The sequence below is a fragment of the Stegastes partitus genome, unplaced genomic scaffold (assembly GCF_000690725.1).
Source record: "Stegastes partitus isolate 25-593 unplaced genomic scaffold, Stegastes_partitus-1.0.2 Scaffold1303, whole genome shotgun sequence".
Classification (NCBI taxonomy): domain Eukaryota; kingdom Metazoa; phylum Chordata; class Actinopteri; family Pomacentridae; genus Stegastes; species Stegastes partitus.
In genome coordinates this window covers 4,185-26,518 of record NW_007579034.1, presented here as the reverse complement: position 1 = coordinate 26,518, position 22,334 = coordinate 4,185, and the positions used below count along the sequence as shown (strand labels likewise).

Below are 22,334 nucleotides of genomic sequence, written 5' to 3'. Positions count from 1 at the left end.
AAATAAATACAGAAATAATCCATTGTGACAAGGCTTTCTGTGCGCATTATCCAGGATATGTATGTTGCCCCTGGCTGTTTCCATATGGACCCAACAACATATTCAGATAAATGTAGGTCTGAGGACATAATGTACAGAAAACTACTGGAAGTCAGGCCAAAGCACACTGGGGAATACATTTACCTGAAAACAGCCATTAATGCTTGCGAAATTAAATAATTTTGCATTTTTTGGCTGAAAGTATGCAGCCATTGTTCCTACATTTTGTTTTAGATATATTTGGAATTTTAGTAAATGAATAATAATAAGGCAGATTTTACTGTAGGTTTTATGCTGAGTTAAGTGCTTCCACAGTGAAATTATTTCTGTGTTCACGGTCAAAAATGAACCAAATTAATAAATACATTCACTATATGCATTAAGTGTTCACAAATGATAAAAACAAGTTTTACCAAACCAACATCTGGGCTCCAACCAGGCAGTGATGCTGTCAGGGCTTCTGAAAACACCAGACACTCAGTTCCAATACGTATCCTCTGCCAGGGCTGTTATTGTTGTCTTCAACCTTGGTGGATAAATGGAGGTTGAAATTACCCATGCATTGTTTATAAAGTGAGATTTAAAAGCCTATATGTCAGCTGTGCTTTTCCTGATACGAGAAGAAGAAGAGGAATGACTTTGTGTGTATGTTCCTGGGCGACAGTGTGGTTGGAGCTGCTGTGTGCCAGCTTCTGTTATGTAATGAAAAATCACATTAGAATACACTTTAGTGCTGGCCAGGCCCGGCAGCTTGGCACACTTGTCTGCTTTGTTGTCACCGTCCACCTGCTCCTCCTGTCCTGTCCTTCTCCTTCCACTCTGGCTCATCATCTGTCCTCCGCTCCTCCCTCTCTACAGACCACCACGATGACAAAGAAGCATGCCCTGTCTTTGTCTTGGTCTGTGTATTTGTAAGTTTGTACATAAGAGAAATGTGTGTGCAAGCATGCATAAATGTTTGCATGAGCTTATGTTGGGCTCTGTGTGTTTATCTGCGATCGTGCACATGTTGGTGCACAGCAGGCTCACGGCGCAGCGCAGCCAGCTGTAAGGTTAAAGGTTGCTTTCTGCTGCAGCTTTCTAACTCGTCCTCTGCAACCGCTCACTGGAATCAACTTGTTCTAAAACAATTACTTGATTTTTTTGGTGAATAGAAGACTTACTTCCAAAATAATGGAATCATGTGAATCATTTATCAAGCAAAAATTCACTAGTCCCAGCTTCTGCACCTGAAGACTTTTGTATTTGGGGATATCTATCTGTAGTGTTTAGAACAAACCACAATGTTCTTACACAGCATGCTAAGTCTGACTTGTTTCAGTGTAAACCATGTTTCATTACAACTCCCCATAGCTTTCATTTGCCAATATATGTTTTAGCTTGTTGCTAAATTGAAAGAAAAAAAAAAGACCAGGATATTGCTCTCACATCGGGTTTTTTATCCCAAGATTGGATCCTATGTTCTATAAGTAACTTATAATTCATTTTCATCAGTCTTCATTTGCGAACCACCGTGTCCTACGACAGCTAATGTTAATTACTTTGCAGCAATAAAGGATTTTTGTTGGATTCAGCTCTGAGAGAGTGAAATCCATAGATCCCTTCCACACGGTTAAATCCATGTCCAACATCTCTCCTCTTGCCTGCTGTGGCTTCAGAAAAGCCAAGATATGAAGCACCCCTCTCTAAACTTTGATGATACCTACTGTCGGACTTGCAGGCTCCATATGTGCACTGTTGTGGCATTTTCCTTTGTTATGAACTCCGAACAGCCTCACGTGCCAAGTTACACCAAAAACTTATTTGCACTGGTTATATGATTTTTCACAATTTGTTTTTATATTTCTATGAACTGAATAGTTAAATAAACATCAGAACACATATTATACTAGAAATGATAATAACCTTAACTTGTAAATAACAGTTTCTTTATCCTACCAGCTCCAAAGAAACCAAAAAAAACTGGCGTTTGCTTACTCAACTGGTTCCATTTTTCATCAAAATATTTTACACAATTTTTCTTATTTTTCAGAATTATTTGTTTAAATTGGACTTATTTATGTTTTAAATCATTCCTGTTTATTTAATTTGTTACTTTTCTCATTTTTTCAGTTACAGAAGAAAAATAAAATCTGTCATATTTGCTGAGGATTCATTTCAGAGCCTGAAATAACGACACAATGATCTTTACTTCTGTGGGAGTAACTTGGCAATAGATCTTTCACACAAGTATGTCATGTTTTTTTTCTTTTTACACATCAGTTTGTGGTTATTTTCAGCTCATTTGTCAAGGCCTATGGAGTGATGTTCCAGTGTAGTGTGTTTTGATTAGACACAGGCTGACCTGAGAGCCCAGGCTTCAGTAAAATGTAAACATGAGCCTGTTAGCTAACTTTGCTGACACTGAGAGGGATTTTTTTTTTTTTTCTCCTGGTGGAGAATTGCTTACCAGTGGAGATGTGTGAAGAAGAACAGAGCTGTTACATAAGGAGCCAGAGGATTGCTTTATGGTCACATGTTCTCTTACTGTTATCTGAGCAATGTGGGATCTTAGTGCGATACCCCCAGTGGGTGAAGACAGTGTGTGAAGAGTGTCTTCTCTCACCCATGACCTGACGAAACCAAGAGGCCAGTTCAGAAGATCGTGTGTGATATTTATTTATATTTCACAGAAAGACAGCCATTCTTCTGAGTAAGAGGATCTCACTCTTCACTTGTTTGCATCTAAGTGTGTGAGCGTGCGTGAGAGGGACACGGACGATGACTCAGCCAGCTCTGAGGACTGATTCCATCCCTCTGTTCAGAGGGGAGAAATAAATAGATTGTCTCTCTTTCCCTATCAAGTGCCAACACTGAGCGTGCATCTGCGCGCTCACACACACACACACCATCGTAAGGGAGCTAACACGTCACTCTTGGTCACATGGGACGAACTCGATGGTTGCAAATAAGGTAACTCATCGAGGGTGAGAGAGAGATTGTTTATGAGAGTCTGCCAAACACAGACACGGGTCAGAACAGACTGTTCTGCTGCTCACTGTCACGCTGTTTTGCTAGCCAATCAGTAATTGGCATTCTGCACTGCCAGGTGGACCCAGGCATCCTGCTGCTGGTAGTGTGAAGTTTAGTTTACAGCCCCAAGAGACGCAGGCAGGAGGGGAGGGTGGCACTTGTTATTGCCTCGATGTTGGAGGCATGCTGTAACAGTATCACCAATATTGCTAATTAGATATTAGTCATCCACATTGATTTTGATTTGGGCTGCCATCGTTATGCATGAATGTTGTGTTTTTATTGCTATTTTGTCTCGCTGGAATGTTTTGGTATTCAATCCTACTCTGAAAACTTCAGAGCTCTCAAAATGGTTGTAATTCTGGAAATGTAAGGTTGTACAATTCAGGTGATAGGGCAGTTCATAATGTAAGATGATGTGGTTTCATTGCCACACTGCACTATTGCAACCATCCTTTTTAATATCTTCATGTGGTTAGTCACTGGGGGCAGTGTTGTAAATCAATAAGCAGGGCTGCCTTATTGCAGTATCTGACATTTTTATGTAAGTTGCACACAATGAAATAACTCCCAGTGTTTGGATTTTATTTTGCAGGATGATTATTATTAGCAGATATTACTAGCTTGTTGTTTTTGTCTACAAATAGCTTCTGGATAGATTTTTCAAAACAATACCATGTCACAATAGATACTGTGGAATGAAATTGGATATCATGTATAAGGATGCACCCATTTAAAGTTAAGGTAAAAATGATTGCCATCCACAAACTATTTAAACCCTAACAATGAACAGCAACTTCATCATTATCATTGTTAGAAGACTTCCGTTACCCATTTTGGTATTTTTAGACAACAATTTTGTATTTCAACCTAGTAGAAGGTAGCACAGAGGTCATCTGAGTGCTCCTGTGCCTTCATTTATAGTCTGGAATATATTCTCTCTCGACTTTATCAGTGGTGCTCTGTGCTTGTTATTTTCTGGCACCATCTCCAGCCTCCACCAGGTTTCGATTACTAAGGAGCTGCTGCGCTAACAAGTGTGCAGAGGGTCGATTAAGGTAGTCTTTCTTTAAAAACCTTAGCCTAATTTTAACTTCACTTTCATTCCAATGGGGTAAAAAACTTTTTTGTCCACTGGCCCTAGTGAGTAGTACAGCCTAAAATTCACCAATCGGTAAATTTTTTAGAACATGATGGGTGCTTCCAATCTCCATTGTCTCCATTGAGACAAATCTGCTGAATGCTGAAGTCTTTCTAGTAAAGTAGCCATCAAAGTTGCCCTCTGGAGTGATTTTTGTCCATCCATCCATCCATCCATCCATTATCTATACACCGCTTAATCCTCACTAGGGTCACGGGGGGCTGCAGTCTATCCCAGCTGACTCAGGGCGAAGGCAGGGGACACCCTGGACAGGTAACCAGTCTATCACAGGGCTACACTAAGAGACAGACAACCAAGCACACTCACATTCACACCTACGGACAATTTAGAATCACCAATTAACCTCAACATGTTTCTGGACTGTGGGAGGAAGCCGGATAACCCGGAGAGAACCCACGCTGCACGGGGAGAACGTGGAGACTCCACACAGAAAGATCCTCAGTGTCCACACCAGGATGCGAACTGGTGACCAGTGCTAACCACTACTCCACCTTGCAGCCCCAGATTTTTTGTAAACAAGCAAAACTTAAATAGTGTGTTTTCACATTTTACAACTGCCAACTGTCAAACAGCACAATAGTATGAACCTGAAGCAACAGTAAATGCACAAACAAACAAGAATCCACCTGAAATATCGCTCTATCGGGCTACTCCTAGGCAAAATGTCAACAAGTTAACTTTAATACTCAGTTCCCATCAGACAAAATAACACACGGTCACTTGTTAAACATGTTAACAGATCATAATTTTATCACTTTCCTGAACTCATAGGACCTTATTAAGACACTCATTTCATAATAAGCAATCAAACAATTCATCTAATGGTCATGCGATTGAATGCATGGATGTTAAGTACAATAATGTCTTTCGTCACAGTGTTAGAATGGCTTCAGTATAAATCAAATGCATGTGTAAATGCATGAGCACGCTGATGTAGTCTTCAACCTTTAATTCATTTTTCTCATACAGTTGGTTTCTTATGACAAGAATGTAGCCTTGAACAGCCTTCCTTCGGTTGAGCCTGTCTGTTTAGTCACTGCCTTTTGATCAATATCAGCTGACGTCCGATGCTAAATGAAAGCACGGCAGGCATTCGTTACACTGGATTGCTCAGATTCTGCCTGATGTAAACACCCTGCTGAGGGACAAGGTTCATCAAGTGGACAGATGAACATTTGCAGGACGAGGAAAAACGATGAAAAAAAAAAGATTCCGGTCTCCCTTTTCGTTGTTGTCCTCCTCTGTTTTCCTATGAAGTCACTCTGGACAACAGTGCCAGAATGAGGGATTATTCTTTCCTTCCAACCTCCTCACCTTGCTTTGACCCATTTCCTCTGTCCCGACACCACCCTCCGTCCCTCAGGCCGGTAGTGCCACATCTTTGAATTAATTGAGCACAGTGGATGGACAGATTTTACCTCCACCAAGCTGGGAATGCGCCAAAAGAACATTTCCCCTGTCTCTTATTTCCAGCTTTAGGCAGCAGTTCAGCCTGGCCTCTGGAATGCTATTTATTGCGGCCTCTCTGTTCCTGATGCTTTTTACCCTCAGAGGACTAGGGTTTCAAAAGTAGCTTGCACGTTGCCTGAGCTGCTTCAGACATTTATGAATAGAGCATTTATACAAATATCCCCCTGGGCTGCTGCTTTTGTGTGCGGTGTGTATCAGTCCGCTCACATGGAATAACTGGGAATACGAAGAGTCGACATATGCTCTCTCCTGTGACTGTCGGTTTCATTTGTCTTCTCTCCTGCACTGTCTTTTATTTTTTCATCCCTTTCATTCTCCCTTTCCTATTGATTCTTTAATGAAACCACTTAGCTTTAGTTTGGTGAAGCGTGTCATTAGTACACCATCTTATTATCTTGTGAAATACACGAGAGATGCAGCGAATTTGTAACGTTGGAACTTGAATGGTAACTTTAGGATTTAATGTTTTACTTTAGACAGTGGGGAAGAATTCAAATGGTGGGATTGTTTCCTAGCAGCATGTGACGCTGAGGTCATGAGCTTTACTCACTGGAAAACAAGAAACAAGTTCGAGGACCTTTGGTGGTGGAGTGTGACTGGATAATTAAAATAACATGATGGTGTGTAGCACTAAGGTGATTTGAATCTTGTAGCTGCTGATTTTGCTGTCAAACGTTCAAGTTTGAACTCAACAGTGTGCAAAGTGCAGACCGTTTCCAGGCAGTTTTTACAGAATGCAAACACTGGACGTTGCACCAGTTTAAATATCCCATAATGCAGTAGAGTAGTGACGAACAAAATAAACAATAGTGAACAGCGACCAGGCAGCTCAGCTCTGCCGTCTAGGTGGGAAGTTTCTCCTTTTTACCAGGATGGAAACAAAATGTAAGGATTTGATAATTCTCTCTGAAATCAGGCAAGCAGATGCACCTCTATCTGACAATGAGACTTTGAGGAAGTGATGGGTTAGTACTCCGACTAATAATGATAGTAATTGATCAGATTTATATTGTGCTTTTCTATACACTCAAAGTCGCTTTCCACTGTCACTCATTCATTCAGACACATTCATTCTGGTGGTGGTAGCTACGATTAGTAGACTGACAGAGGCGTGGCTGCCATTCTGCGCCTACAGCCCCTCTGACCAACACCTCAAACAATCCATTCATACACACCATGGAAGGTGGTGGGAAGGGTCAACTATGACACAGGCGGAATCGAACCGCCGACCTTCCGATCATTTGCCAACTTGCTCTACCACCTGAGCCACAGCCGCCCCACGACTAGTGTAGAACAATACTACGCATATTGAATATGTAGAGCATAGGATGGGAGTTCAGACATCACCAATGTTAGTAGTAACTAGTCAACGAAATATGCCTCATCATTTTATTTGACTTCCAGGCTGTTATATATCGTCATTGAGATTTCATTTGGGATATCTTTTTTTTTTTTAAGTGAAAGTAAAATTCAATATTTACATTACAACTATTTGTAGCAGTTGTCAAACTCTCAGTAGCATGACTGTCTAACAGGGAGGATGACATGAATTTGCAAAACCACTGACAGAACAGTCTAAATCTGGTCCAGATGTACTGCATAACAGATATCCTTAATTGCAGCTTTTGCAATTGACTAATTGCATTGTTTCAAGTCATGGTTTCGATTTCAAAGTTGACCACGCATAAATCCTTTCCCTTCAACCTACTAATGTGTCAACATCAGCAATAAACGCTAACAACATTATTCCAACAGGAATCTATGAAATTAATTTCTTGAATTTCTGGAATGATACACATCTGCACACCCTTCATTTGTTTCTTTCATAAGGTGAAAATGCCTCGCTGGTGCAGCCTTATTGTTAGTATGACTTTAATCCCACATCCACCCTCCATGCTGGTTTGAACTGCTTATAGAGAAGAATCACAGCAGACGTCGCAAAATAGAATTAGCTGTCATTATAGTGGTGATTGTAGTGATGCTACAGGCTGGCATCAAAGCTCAAGCCAGTGATTCCTGGATCGTCACACACATACATTAAAGAATCCTGTTTGACACACTGCTTCAGCAAAGAAGACTGAATGACTTGGATTATAATTGCGTTCTACACCACGTCTGTCGAATGAATGGACTAAATAGGAGTTCATTTGTGACGTGTTGCTATTTTAGGCAATGAAACGATGCCATTTTTAAAAAAAAATCTTATGTCATTTACTTTCAAAGTCAACAGTGCTCCACTCCTGTTAGTGCTCGTTGAGATCTCAGCATTATCAGTACGTATAATGGAGAGACCAGAGAAATCCCTGCAGTGTGATTTGGGAGATTTTCCTCAACAGTTTGTAAAAGCTGCAATAAAAGCTGCTTTACTCTGCCCTCAGGAGAGCCGCTAACTCACCAAAAATAATGTCATTAGTGTGGCTTTTAGCGGACGGCTTTAGTGTCCCATGATGCACTAAATGCTGCTTCTAAAAAAAAAAAGGCTTGAGTTAAAAGCCTATGGTGCTCCAGTATGTCTATATATATATATTTTAATGACAGGAATAATCACATCAATCAATAATATCAAATAATTGACAAAATTTATAATACTCACCTCATATTATTTTATCCTTATTTTTAAAATCAGGACAGACCTTTTATAGGACTTAATTTTATGTTTTATTTGTCCTTTTTTTCAACATTCCCTTTCTCAAAAGCACATATTTTTCATTATATCACATTTTATTCCATTATATAACTTTATGAGAGCCAGTCACATGTCACCTGCCTGTCATTGGTATGAATATTTATTCCATTTCATTTTGTTACCTTGAGATGCTGAATATCAGAGTAAAATGTTTTCTGTTTTCCACTTCAGTCTAAAAATATTCCCAGTGTAAAAGTCACATCTGCTCCAAGTCGTTCACTGCCAGTTCCTCACACAATAAACTCGCTCACACACACACACACACACACACACACACACACAGTCGCACACACTCCCTCCATGCTCAGCCTCGTCACCGTGACGTCACAGTGTCCTCTAGCTTTTTCATCCCGCAAAAAAGTAAGAATAGCGTTGCTACGGAGACAGAGCCGGGACGTTGTTTCATCGTCGTGACGTAGGCCCGGCTGGCTGAAGGATCAGCCAATTGCAAGTGGACAAGCCGGCATTATTAAAAGCAAAGCTGCTATTTTTGGGACCGGCCGTGGCATTACTCAGCAGAGTGCAGCAAAGTCAGACGTACACATTCCAGTGGTGGTGGTGGTGGGGGGGGTGAGAAAGTGTGAGTGTGTCTGTGTGTGTTACCAAATAAAATTTGAGGTGACCAGGGAGGATTTGTCCTGCATCCTGTCATAGTGGAGTCATCACTGAGCTAGTGATATACCCACAACAAGACTGTGTGTGTTTGCCTGTTGATGTTATATGACTGTGGCTAATAAAGTGCTCTGTTCACGACAGTCAGTACAGGGGAATTTACAGAAAGAAGGATTTAGATAAGCTGCAGTTAATTAAACTGTAGATTTATTTTCCCCCTCCACATGCTGCATTGACTCTGTAGACAGATGGCAGGGGTTATTTATATAATAGTAAAAAGCCCTTCCTGTATCAGAACGAGATAAGCTGCAGGCACACGTTACTGGTGAACAGACGGAACATGCTTCCATTCATGTGAACGTCGTGAAGCCCAAAAGCGGAGCTCAAAACAGGAAAGTGCTCACTTTGAGTTCTGCTGTCACATGCAGTGCAAGCAAAACTCTTATGTGTAGAGCTGAAATGCCTAAAACGTTATCAACAGCAACAATATTGTGAGCATCAGTTAAAGCTGCATTATCTGTATATTCCTGTTAGTAGTAGATCAGCTGTGCAGTGTGTTTATTGCTAAGTATGATGAACCCATAAAAAATTCTCACCAGACTTTTGCTATTCCACTTAGCGCCACAAAGCTTTTTAGCATATTGCAGCTACTGTTTTGTTTTTTTGGGCAGAATTAGTTTAATCTCCATGCTTTCATCTTCCAACCTTGTTTCCAGCCACCACAAGCAGCTGTTTTCAGTGAAGAACCCACTGTACGCTGCTCAACTAACACACAGCTGAATATAGTAAAGCATTAACCAGCTACAGAGCCAGATATTTTTCTCAGGAGTTGGTGGCGATGAAAAACAGTGGAGGATGAATATTGGACTTAAATTTGTCAAGTGGGCAGAAACCTGTCACCGGATGAATGATAATGTTGCTCTAATGTGTCTGATGAATGTGTAAACAGGCAACTGTTAGGTAACAACACAAGAATAAGCTAATAGGAAAATGAAATGCCAGCGTTGTGTCAGTTGTTGTTGTGCTGCCCCCTAGTGACCCAAATAATCAGCAGCTTTAGCGAGTGGATCACAAACACAGGAATGCAGCTTTAAAAAGTTGATTACAATAAATGAAGATATTATGCAGCTTTAGGAAAAGCAAAAATGTTGAATATTAGCTGATTGTCGCTGGCTGGCTAAATATAAAGTTTGGCTGCTCTGTTCTGTTGCACTGAAAATTGAACAGACTTCTTGTTGACCAAACACGTTTTTCTTGCTCAGTTAGTTATTTGGAAAATGACTGAGAAATTAATCAGTAATGAAAAAGTCATTACAGTCAGCACATGGCTACTAGTATGTATTTAATCAGTGAAGAGCTGTGCTGGTCCCACTCCTACAGTTAGAAAACATTCTGCTTTGGTAGAAATGAAGCTAAGCCTAATACCAGTAGTGTGATTGTTCGTGCTGATCCACTCTACTCACATAACGCCCGCTGGACTGCTGATTCCTTTATGAATGGTCGTCACATAGGACTCCTCCCTTGGGTCAGCAAGGTCACTAAGTATGCAAACTGTGGTCACTTATGTATGCAGCTGAATCCATATGGCCGTTTGAACTTCCAGGGTGTGGTGAGGCAAGACTTACTATGTATGAACTGCTTCTGGTCTCTCAAGAACATGTGGTAGATCATATTTGCATTTTCTAACTTTTACTGTGTTCAGAACCAGACAACGAGGATTATGAGCAATTCAGATGTTCTCCTTTTTTGATGGAGCGTTGTCCGCATACTAAGATAACACTGATAGACACTCTGAAACACCCCCCCCCCCCCTCATCTCTCCGTGCTCTCTTTGATTTAGTCAGTAAACATTAAAATGATCATGTTTTTGTGTGGCCTCACTTTGGGTTTGGCCTATTTTCACGGTGGTCCTGACACCCAGTACTCTCAGTGAGTGTGCTCAGGCTTTACCACTGCTGAGGGGAGCAGGAAGCACGTGGGTAAGATACATTTCAACTGCCAGTGAGATCAGGTGACTGGTGTTAGGCTGCCGGCCCTGCAGAGCCGCTCGCTGCGTAGAAAATACAAGTTCAAGTCAACACGCTTTTACTGCCTCTAGTTTGCCCGTTTCTGTGCAGCTGAAGCTGTTGCTGCACTGTACTTACTATATGATAACACGAAGAAGAACTGGTAGAAGGAGCCATCTAATTATATGGACTGTGACGGATTTGTCTTGAAATAGCACATTAAATTGCACAGCAACTAAAAACGTGATCAATAGGGCATGACTCTGGTTGACTAATGCTGGTTGATGGAATGTTGTGCAAAATGCATTCAATTTGACACAGCTCGTGTTTTCTAAGGCAAAACGGTCTGCTGCTTCTGCTTCATAGTCAAGGGCACCAGTGCATTCCTTATCCACCCCCGCGTTCTTTGTTAGTTCTTCCTCTAGCCACTCAATTATATAACAACTTATGTAATGAAATGTAACCGCAGCAAGTGATGACATAAGATCTCCAAAGCATTTTTTTTTTTCTTACCATTTTAAGATTTTGAAATCATGATAATATGCTTCGCCATCTGTTGTGTTTCACTGAGCTCGAATGTCTCTGTTTCATGGGTCCTTGCACTGAGAATTTTCAACAGCAAAAGCAACAGTGTAAATTGAAATTGTTAGAGTACAGTGCTTGGGTGTTATCTACTGTTGTTGATCAGATCTCTGCCATCTGGGAGCGATTACCAGGAGACTGCGAGATAACAAAAACAAGTTTCTTTCTGAAGATAATGCTCACCACACTCTAAAAGGTAATACCCATGCCTACTTGAATCATATTAGTGTACGTCACTTATTTCTCACTGCCCTGTCCATTTAACTCATGGACTGTGAGTATGTAGTCATTTTTCCTTAAAGAGTTGTAAAACTATGTACACTTGAGTAAACTGGACTTGAAATGTTCTGTTCCTGGACTGAACACAGAGCTCAGCAGTGCACATGTGCAGCAGAGAAGTGCAGGAGAAGTTTCCAGAAATTTTACAGGGTGGTACACATACATACAGGTGGTAGAGCGGTTCAGTCAATGATCGGAAGGTCGGTGGTTCGATTCCGCCGTGTAACCTGTGTCATGGTTGTTATGTCCTTCACCCACCTTGCCTGGTGTGAATGTGTATGAATGGGTTGTTTGAGGTGATGGTCAGAGGGTAGAATGGCAGCCACGCCTCTGTCAGTCTGCCCGTAGCTACCATCACTGGAAAGAATGTGTGTGAATGAATAATTGACAGCGAAAAGCGTCTAGAAAAGCGCTATATAAATCTGATCAATTATTATTATTTAAGTTTCTAACCCTTGGAAAGATCAAGTTCACTATACTTGCTATTTTTAAGTCCACAAAATTAAGTAAATACAGCTAAAATTTTAAGTAAACTTTACAAGTAGATATGAAGTAAACTGAATTTAAGACTAATGATTATATTTACTTAGCTTTTTTGACTGCAACCGATTTCCTAGGTTGATTTAAGTAAGATCAACTTTTCACATTGTACAGTGTAGATGGACACAACACTTACATTCAACTGCAGAGTGAACATACAGTAGATAACATTTTTGTCACATGACCATTTCTTTTATTCTCTAGATCCACGAGGATATCACTAAAGGCAAATTTTGTCTAAAACACATCAGCACTTTTAGAAAACAACTCGTGGGGATGTACATTACAGTCCTGGGTTATTCAGTTTCAAAGCTATAGACAAGGAGAGGCTGTATTTCAGGCAGTGTTAAAGGAATGATTATTGTTTTAGTTTTTTGTTTGTTTTATTCATTTTCCCTCTTCTGGTAATCATAAATTGCAATTCTGTATATGTATATTTAAGTAACTAAATTCAAACGCTCACTCCAGCCACAGCTAAACTGCAGTAGGTCCTCTGTGGTTTCTCCAGAGGTGTAATAGGAACAGTAGGAAAATAATAACTTGAATCCAAATCAAAAAAAGGTATTTATCAGAGGTTCTGTTTGTGCTTTTTTGTATTTTTAGTACAGTTTCAAGTACTTTATATATCTCTTTTTTTATCAGGTCAAGGCAGCACACTACAAACAACAGCTGAAAGTTCACATTTCATTCATTGATATTAGCACGGGAAGAAGACAAACAGAGATGAAAGCTAGAAACTACAACATGGTGTTTGCTTTTTTGTTATGGCTTCCAAAAACCAAGTTGGGACGTTTATGCGATTTCTTTTCTGATGGTCAGGGGTGGCAGGATGAAACCTTTCTTCATCACGAGTCTGATAGAAAGATTATAAGGTGGACGTCCATTTAAATGTTGTGTCTTTTGTCTTTCAGAATTCAAAGAGTGCCCAAGGCCTGGTGGGACTGAAGAACTTAGGAAACACTGTAAGTACAGCAGCCATGTCTAATTACATCTGTCTTGAGCCAAAAGTCTTGCAATAGTGTCATGTTATTCTCAACTGATTTGGAGTGGCTCTCCTGAAATCTAGTTAGCGTTACACTGAGAGCAGGTTGTTGATGTCTGGCCACACAAGAGTGGTGGTCCAGCATCGTATCTGCCAGGCAACAGGCACAAGAACGGCTCTTAAAATAAACAGTGTGTGTGTGTGTGTGTGTGTGTGTATACAGTAACCTAATCAGAGAGCTCTGAACTATGGACCAGGCAGCACTCGTTCTCTCCCTCTCCAACTGGTTTGATCTTACCAAACTGCACGTGTCTCATGTGGACACGTGATGTGAGCAGCATATACACAGACAGGGACTGGGATGTTGTCTGTTAGCATTAGCATGTGTCACATGACTGCAGATCACCATTTTGCAAAATGAGGGAAAAGGATTTTTGGGAAATACAGTAGTTTCATGTCTGTTGGGTAAATATGAGATTGGAGCCAACAGGTGGTGAGCTTAGCTTTGGAGAGAGAGTGGAAACAGGTGTGAAAACAACACATACATATGTGTCGGACTATTTCTTGGGCTGTTGTGGTCATTTCTTGGAGTCTCATTCTCGCTGTTAGGTTGCTGGGCAACCAGCTGAGATTTTAGAAAGTTGCTGTGCAAGCCAAGAAATAATCACAAACATAACCTCCTGTCAAACCAGAATAATTGTTCTTATGCTTCCTTTTATTTATGAGGAAAACAAGATTCAACATGTCAGTCAGGGAGCTTTAGAGGTGTTGGTAGGAAGATTTTGTTACCTTTGGACAGACTAGCTGTTTCCCATGTTTCCAGTTTTGATGTGAAGCTGAGCCAACACATTGCTGCTGTAGATTCATACATAACATACATATATGATAAAGGTAATAATTCTCTAGAGTAATGCTTAGACAATAAGTAAACAAGCTTACTGTCAACACGTTGAACTGTTCCTCGTTAATATAGTCTACAGAAGATTGAACAGTTACTGTTGGGTTTTATTATCTTTAAACAAGGATGTAAGTCATGCACAGCAAAAGTTGTTTCATTATATATGTGACCGTCACAAACTGAGGTCAGATTCCTCGCAAAAATCTTGACTTACAGGACTATTTTAATTGTAATGATAGTTTAGGTGAATGAAAGAGAAATTCTTTGATTTTTAAGGTAATTAAACCATTTCTTGTCCATTTTCCTTGCAGTGTTTCATGAACAGTATCCTGCAGTGTCTCAGCAACACACACAGCCTGCGAGACTACTGCCTGCACAACTCGCACCGCAGAGACCTTAACAACAACAGCCGCACCAACACAGCCCTCATGGAAGGTAAGAGACGTGTCACACAGGCCCCCTAGAGTCCAAAGCAAACACTTCTCACAGCTGTGGACAAGTAACACACTCATTCCCTCTTTACCTGGGAATTAGATTTGCATCTTCTAAAACGTGTTAGGAAGCAAGGTAACCTTCTTTTGGATGTCTGTTTTTTTTTTTGTTTTTTTTGTTTTTTTTAGGTCTTTAAATGTTCGTGTTTGCATGAAAATGCACCAAATCTGACTTAGGATAGGATAACAAGTTCTAGCTTTAGTTTACCATCAACCTGAATAAAGTGCTGCCATTATGACAAGTTCACTTTATCTAAATAACTCAATGGTTTCTGTGTTGTTAGAATTTGCTAAGCTGATACAGACCATGTGGACATCATCCAGCAGTGAGGCAGTCAGCCCGTCCGAATTCAAAACTCAGATCCAGAGATACGCTCCCAGATTTGTGGGATACAAGTAAGCTTTGTTACACTCTTTTTTTGTGCACGTGTGCAAAACACAAGCCAAGAGATGAAAAATACGATCAGAAAAAGGGTCGGCTGACATTCGTATTTCTGACTGTTTTACTGTCTTACAGCCAACAGGATGCTCAGGAGTTTCTGCGTTTCCTCCTGGACGGCCTGCACAACGAAGTCAACAGGGTCACCGTCAGGCCGAGAGGCACTGTGGAGGACTTCGACCACCTGCCGTAAGTAATCAGACTGACAGACGGTGTGTGTGTGTGTGTGTGTGTGTGTGTGTGTACCTGCATTGACACCTTTCAGCACAGATCAGTGGCCAAGACCAGCAGGCCTGCTTCCTGCTGCATCTCTAGATTGACAGAAACACTCACTATTCAGAAAAGTTGATCCTAAACGGGGTAATTTGTTTGGTGCGAGATGAGAAATACTGGGGAGTGGAATGAGATATGAATGAAATATGACACAATGTGTTGTGTTTTATTGGACTTTCTTGCCAATTAATAACCTCTGAGCACAAACAGCTTGGTCATGGAAAAACATCATTTGTAGGCCATTGTATGGGATATGTATGGTACACAGAATGTAAACAAGGCCCAGACGAAAACAACATGAATCATTAAGGCTTCATCATTAAGCTTTAATTTAAGGCTGCGTGCGACAGTTTCACCTCCCATGTTGAGCTGTTGCCTCTCTGGGGCCCAGATGAGCTTAATGCTCCAATTCTTCTTGGACATAATTATCAGTTATCTAACCACGGCTTGTTTAAGGGTCACAGTTAATCTCTGCAACTTTCAGTATTACCCTCAAAACAGGTCTACTCTGCTGAAATATTAAAAACTATCCAGAAAAATATGTATTTCCAGCTTGAAAAAGTGTCTCAGGGATGAGAGTAGTTTTATCTTTAATCCCCTAATACCGTGTTCTGTCACCTAGATATTTAGAGTAAAGTAGGTCAACTCCTTTATCTCTTACATTATCAACCCCGTTACTGTATCAGAACAGCTGAGTGATCTGTACACCTTCTTCTGTCTTCGATTCTTATTCTTCTGTTTTGATGATCTTAACACTAAAACGATTGAAGAAAATACAAAAGGGGGGCGCTTTTTAAAGGTAATAAAGCTTCAACAATCTAATTTTTTGCCTGTTCTCCTTCCTCAGGGACGAGGAGAAAGGGAAGAAGATGTGGAGTAAATACCTGGAGAGAGAAGACAGTAAGATAGTTGGTGAGTAGCAAGGGCCAAATGCTGCTTTCAGTCGTAGGTAGTATTTTAGATGGACACAATTAAATTAGTCTTCAGCAGATTAATTGAAAGAAAGTGTAATAGAAAGCTTCTCTGTGTTTTTCATGCTGTTTGTTGATCCACTCATCTGTCATGTTTTGATGTAATCGTTGCTGCTCTTGCAGACCTGTTTGTGGGGCAGCTGAAGAGCTCTCTGACCTGCAGCCACTGTGGTTTCTGCTCCACTGTCTTCGACCCCTTCTGGGATCTGTCTTTACCTATCGCCAAGGTTAGAGAACACACACACACGCATACACACATTAAGATGTAACACAGCTAGGTGAGTGTGGGTCACTATTATGTAACATGTCCCAGAAGGTCAGCAGACACAAATGTCAGCACAGTCAGTAGTGCAGAGGTGACTTTGGTTCTGTGTGTTTGTGTGAGTGGTTTTTCTTTCTGCCTTATGATTTGAACTCTCTCCACATTGAAACCTGTGTCCTCAGCTCTTAACATGAGCTCTTTGGTTTCTTTCCTGTCCCTTCCTGTGCTTTGCTTTGTGTATGTGTGTATTTGTGTATGTGTTGTGTGGTTGCTGTGGTGCGTGCTAATGTGAATGCATCTATGTTTGTGCTCAGAAGGGCTATGGTGAGGTGAGTCTGATGGACTGCATGCGGCTCTTCACCAAAGAGGACGTCCTTGACGGGGACGAGAAGCCGGTAGGTTTCCACCACATGAACCAACAGGAGGGTAGTCCTTCCTCATGTCAGTTTTCTCTCCTGTTGTTTGGTGAAATAGACCATATAGTAATCAGCACTTTGACGTCATGGTTTTACTATCCACTCAGATTACACCAAACTAGTGAGACTAGTGCGCTGTATGTTATTTGTCTCTTTCTTCGTAATTAGACTTCATTTTGAGTATGCCTTAGGTACATGTCTCTGCCAGTTTGAAATTAGGAGAAATAATTTGATCACAGAGGATTAAGGTGCCTTACAAAGACACACTAACTACAGAAGCAGTGAAGTTGAGGTAACAAGCTTTTCAGGTTGGAGGGCACGCTGTTTAGAGAGACTGGAAGGTATTCTTTCTATTTGAAGCGGTCTTCCCCAGATATTATTCCCATAAGACTCCCACAGTACCTAAAAATGCAGATTGTGCTCTCAGCCTGTGGGTAATTATCTGCAGCATCTACCAATAAACTGTGTCCTCTCACCTGTTGATTTAATTTTAACCAGTTTGTTTAAGGAAATTCATTTCACTTTGATTAGTACTTACAGTCCATAGCATGTCAAGAGTCTGTCTGAGTACTATCACTATTCCTATTGAACTCAATACAACTCAGTCATTTACAACATCTGTTTATGCGGTTTAAAGGTAGCTTAAGCATCATACTTAACTGTTTAGTTTTGTAGAATGCTCAAAATCAAACTGGCTCTCTGACAAAATTAATATTTTCAACAGAAAACAGCTCGGGGGGAAGAAACAAAACTAAATGTAGTTTTAGTAAAGGCTAGTTGCAGCTGTCTCAGCAGTTACAGCCTTGACTTGATGTGGCCTTCTGACTTTAACTGCATCGTCTATGTTTCTATGGCACAGAGTGCAGCAAGTGTTCTGATGAGTCACAGATTATCAAACCAGGGTGCAGAAACTGCAGCCTGCAGCAACACAAAGATACAGTGCATCTCTACAGATGAAGTACAAACACTGTTGTAGCTCCATTTTGTATTTACTGCAGATTTATAAGACTGCACATTTGCATGGTGAAAGGTTTTTTATATACTGAAACAGACAGAACAAAGTCAGGCAGCAGTAATTACAGTAGATGCCAGCCTGCATGCTTCATATCTTGCTGCATAGTACGAAGCTGCTTTTGAACAGTGAGCTAACTAACTCTCTATTTGTGCTCCACAGACGTGCTACAGGTGTAAAGCTCGGAGGAGATGCACTAAGAAGTTCACAATACAGAAGTTCCCCAAGATCTTAGTGCTGCGTATCCTTTTCTCGGAACACCTGCCTGTAATTCTGATGTATTATGTTTGACATCTACAGTGAGCCTGTAGCTGAGAATAATAAGCTGTAGTTTAATTACTTTGCATTATTTTCTACTGGGCTGTCAAACACTTTGCTGTTTTATGTTTTATTTCAAGCTTGTTGAAAAGCTACCTCACAAAAAGATCCATACAGAATAAAGCATTCAGTAAGTGCTTGTATCAGCCGCTTTGACAATATAAAAGTTCTCTGAGCAATTATCGTATGACAGCTCTGACACACAGTCAGGAAACTGTCATGTATCAGAGGCCCAGTCGAGTATAATCAGCTGTAATGAGCACTGACAATCACAAATGATCAAATGTTGGTGAGAACTGCTAATTGACTGTAATTAATTTGTCAAATCACTGATGTGATGGATCTCATTCTGAAGCCTCGGAGGCCTGAGACCATGAGTGAAGACATTTAGAGGAATCATTACACGTAATTGTCTCACATGCTTTGTATGTTAGTATACAGACCGGTTGGTCCTTGACTTCCCTCCCTCTCCAGACCTGAAACGCTTCTCTGAGGCACGCAGAACCAGCAAACTGTCCACCTTTGTTAACTTCCCCATGAAGGATCTTGACCTGCGGGAGTTTGCCTCTGAAAACAGCAGTAAGTATCAGTCCTCAGATTCATGATCACCTTGTAATGAAGCAGGTTAGTGCAGACGTAAGACATGGTTATAAAGCTGTAAAGCTGTGGTTTTAATACTGACACTTCAACAATCTATATAAATCTGCATCTGTCTATCTACTGTTTTAAACCATCCTTTAACTTACAAGGCCAACTACTGAGACCTTACCTTTGTCATGAATGTTTAAGGTCTTGTGTCTTAAACAATGGTTATTTTCAAACATTGATCGAACACTGATTGAGACTCATCCTTTTTTAGGATTTTATGCTTTTTTTGTTAAGACTTTGCTTATTATTATCTTTAAATTTTGGCATCGTGTATTGGACTTGTGCTTTTGAGGACTGTCAAGCTGCTTTTCTACCTCCAGACCCTCATTCTACCTTCCTCCTAATGAACATTGCGTTACCACTCAGGGACTTTCCCCCATCTTCTCTTGACTTACATTGACTTGATTCTGAGAGCTGTGACTTCAGGCTGGAGTCAACATTGATACATCGGAGGACCACCACGGTCCTCCACCACACTGATGTCTGCTTCTCTTCTCTGGCCTGGAGATCACTGAGCAACTCACACATCTAAGCCGATCCCCCATCCAGCCCTGTTTGTTTTTTAACATTTGTCACACTTATCCAGTGGTTTGGCTACGAAGATACAGTTTCAGGAAAACACAATATATTGCAGGAGTTGGGAGCAATGATTTGGATATTGAAGAAAAACTTTTAGTGTCACACCATTCAAATGCTGACAAGAATACATTTCTGGAAAGTATTCCAGATGTTTGATTGTTTTTTGGGGTTTTTTGCCATTCCAAATTTAAACTAGTAGCTGAACTTTTGTTTTTGTTTCTGTCCCCTTTGCAGTAAACGCAGTGTACAACCTGTATGCAGTGTCCAACCACTCAGGCACCACGATGGGCGGTCACTACACAGCCTACTGTCGCAATCCCAACTCGGGAGAATGGTACACATTTAATGACTCCAGGTAGGTTTTTCAGAGATCAGAGTTTATTCATGTAGTTTACATTGTACTAAGATATACACACAGAACGTACCGTACAAAAAGTCTGAAATAATGACTTGTCATTTGAATTGTGTTGATAAAAAAATAGTTTACTTTCAAGTTTCAATAAAATGTTGCTCATTTCTATTCATGAAGAAGATTATAGGAGGTATATAAGAAATGTGTATTGCTACGCTTTTGTAATAATGATTTATACAGCCTGTTATCACTTTCATATTAGTGGCATATGGGATATCAATCATTTATAATGAATCCTTTACCACATAATAGCACAGCGAGTTATCAGGCACATGAATACATTAGCCGTTACCATGAACACACTCTGGCTGAAAAGATAAGGAAAAAAACAGAAGTGAAAGAACAGTGAGTGAGTATTACCAGGAGGAATAATAGTAGGAGCTGCAGATAATCCTCCTCTCCTCCTTTATCTCCTCTGCTGCCTCGTGAGCATCCAGTTGCTCCCTACGGGTTTCTTCCTGCTACACTGCAGTCATTCATAACACAGCACTCTGCCTCGCGCTCTCTTTCTGACTGAACATTACGCGTCTCATGCATTTCCCCAATCACTCCGTATCGTTGCATCCCACTGTCACAGTGCAGCAGGAATACAGGACATTACCATGCAGAGCAGGCTTTTTTCACTTCACTACACCCATCACATGCTGTTCTGGGGCTCTGTTTGTAAGGGATAGCTTAGCATGCATTATATATCATGCGTGCTGTATATACTGAAACCCTCTCAGATTGAAAAAAGGGATTAATTTAGTAATGACGGAAAAATGATCACAGCTTTCATGTGGTCACGCAAAGCAAAGCAAAGCAAATTAAATTGTATTCATTTCATGCTTCATATAAAACATGAATGAGTAAACATGTACAATCTGTACTGTTTATGTTTAAATGTAGACATGTATGCGTGTATACACTCATGCACGACTTGTTTTGTGATTTTAAAAAAATTTGTTGTGGAAAATGTCCGTCACAGAGACCAAGGTGACATCTTCAAATGTTTTTGTCTGTCAGAACCCAAAGCTGATGAATTTGTGTGAGAAGAGCAGCAAACAGTAACAGTAAAGGAAGTGGAACCAGCAGGAACTCACTGGAAAAGGAACTTTTTTCAGATATGATGCTGTTCTTTCAGCCGCATATATTAGTTCCAAACATTTTCACATGAAAAATGATCAAGAATAGATGTAATTTAAGCTCTGCACAGCCATTCTACTCAGAATCAAACTGGGAAGCACATGCGTATGCCACTCTCTTAGCATTAGCAACATTAGTAGGGTTAATAGTAGTGTCCTGTCCATTGGGGATGAATATCCATAAATCCATAAATTGGGAATCATCTTCAGATCTTTCCTTATAAATTTAGACTTAGGAATGAGCAGCTAATGCAGAATGACGTTTCCATGGCACAGATTCACAAAGGGTAAAGAAGCACACGCACAAAAATGAGGCTCAGGTGTTGCCCCCCAGCTAACTCGCTCAGCGTGTCCTAAATCCACAGCACATTCTAATTCTTAGCAGGTTTGTAGCACGTAATGTGGAGCGCTGGGAAAGTGGCATAATGACACAACAGCCTGTATTCACACTAAATATAGCACATTATGGAGTGTACTGTTGATGTACACTGTTCTCCCACAATGCAGTGCACAAAGGAAATGAAGGAGCTGCTCACAGCTACAAAACTGAGAAATACATTGTAGGTGGTGGTGATGAAATCATTCTTGTTCTGCTCTGTTTATGTGCAGCTGATCAACATTGACATTCCACCGCTGCAGTGTGATATTTAATAACACTTCATCTGTATTAATAAACTCATTGTATAATTTGCTGTTGGTATACGACCATTGGTGGGAAAAACATATTAATACGAAATGGAAATAATAGAGACAGTAATAGCAGCAGGAGCGAAAACATCCAAACAGTTTCAAATGTATGAAATGTCGGTATCACTAACATGAAGACTGAGGGCATTTAATTTTCTGAAAAGAACAGCATACAATTAAAGCCACAAGTGGCGATGGACGGGTCCTCGCCCTACGCTTGTCCGCCGTTGCGCATGTCGAGTTGTGGCGCAAACGTGCTGCGGGCGGGACTCTTATCGTGTCGGGTTTGGGGCAGATCGGAGCAGGTGTGGCCTAGTTACGAGCCACTTCCTGTTCAGTGGCGAGCCGCGGCGGCGTGTGTGTTGGCCGTGGCGGAAACACGCTCTGGCTGAGACTCGGAGCACGGAGCATAAAATTTCAGGCCGATCAGAGCA

General features: G+C 40.8%; 1 protein-coding gene across 6 annotated transcripts in view; it reads left to right on the top strand.

Moving 5' to 3' along the window:
- usp2a (ubiquitin specific peptidase 2a) overlaps positions 1 to 22,334 on the top strand; it is a 50,444-nt gene that overhangs the window by 25,102 nt on the left and 3,008 nt on the right. For 4 of the 6 annotated variants that reach the window (XM_008298296.1, XM_008298297.1, XM_008298295.1 and 1 more), the window contains 10 exons: positions 13,300 to 13,350; positions 14,580 to 14,703; positions 15,044 to 15,155; positions 15,277 to 15,387; positions 16,319 to 16,383; positions 16,566 to 16,669; positions 17,019 to 17,099; positions 18,295 to 18,373; positions 18,925 to 19,029; positions 19,912 to 20,032. In XM_008298296.1, the coding sequence (XP_008296518.1) occupies positions 13,300 to 13,350; positions 14,580 to 14,703; positions 15,044 to 15,155; positions 15,277 to 15,387; positions 16,319 to 16,383; positions 16,566 to 16,669; positions 17,019 to 17,099; positions 18,295 to 18,373; positions 18,925 to 19,029; positions 19,912 to 20,032 (953 nt within the window). The remainder of the gene's footprint in view (positions 1 to 13,299; positions 13,351 to 14,579; positions 14,704 to 15,043; positions 15,156 to 15,276; positions 15,388 to 16,318; positions 16,384 to 16,565; positions 16,670 to 17,018; positions 17,100 to 18,294; positions 18,374 to 18,924; positions 19,030 to 19,911; positions 20,033 to 22,334) is intronic. The other 2 variants (XM_008298298.1, XM_008298300.1) reach the window with 1 other exon arrangement.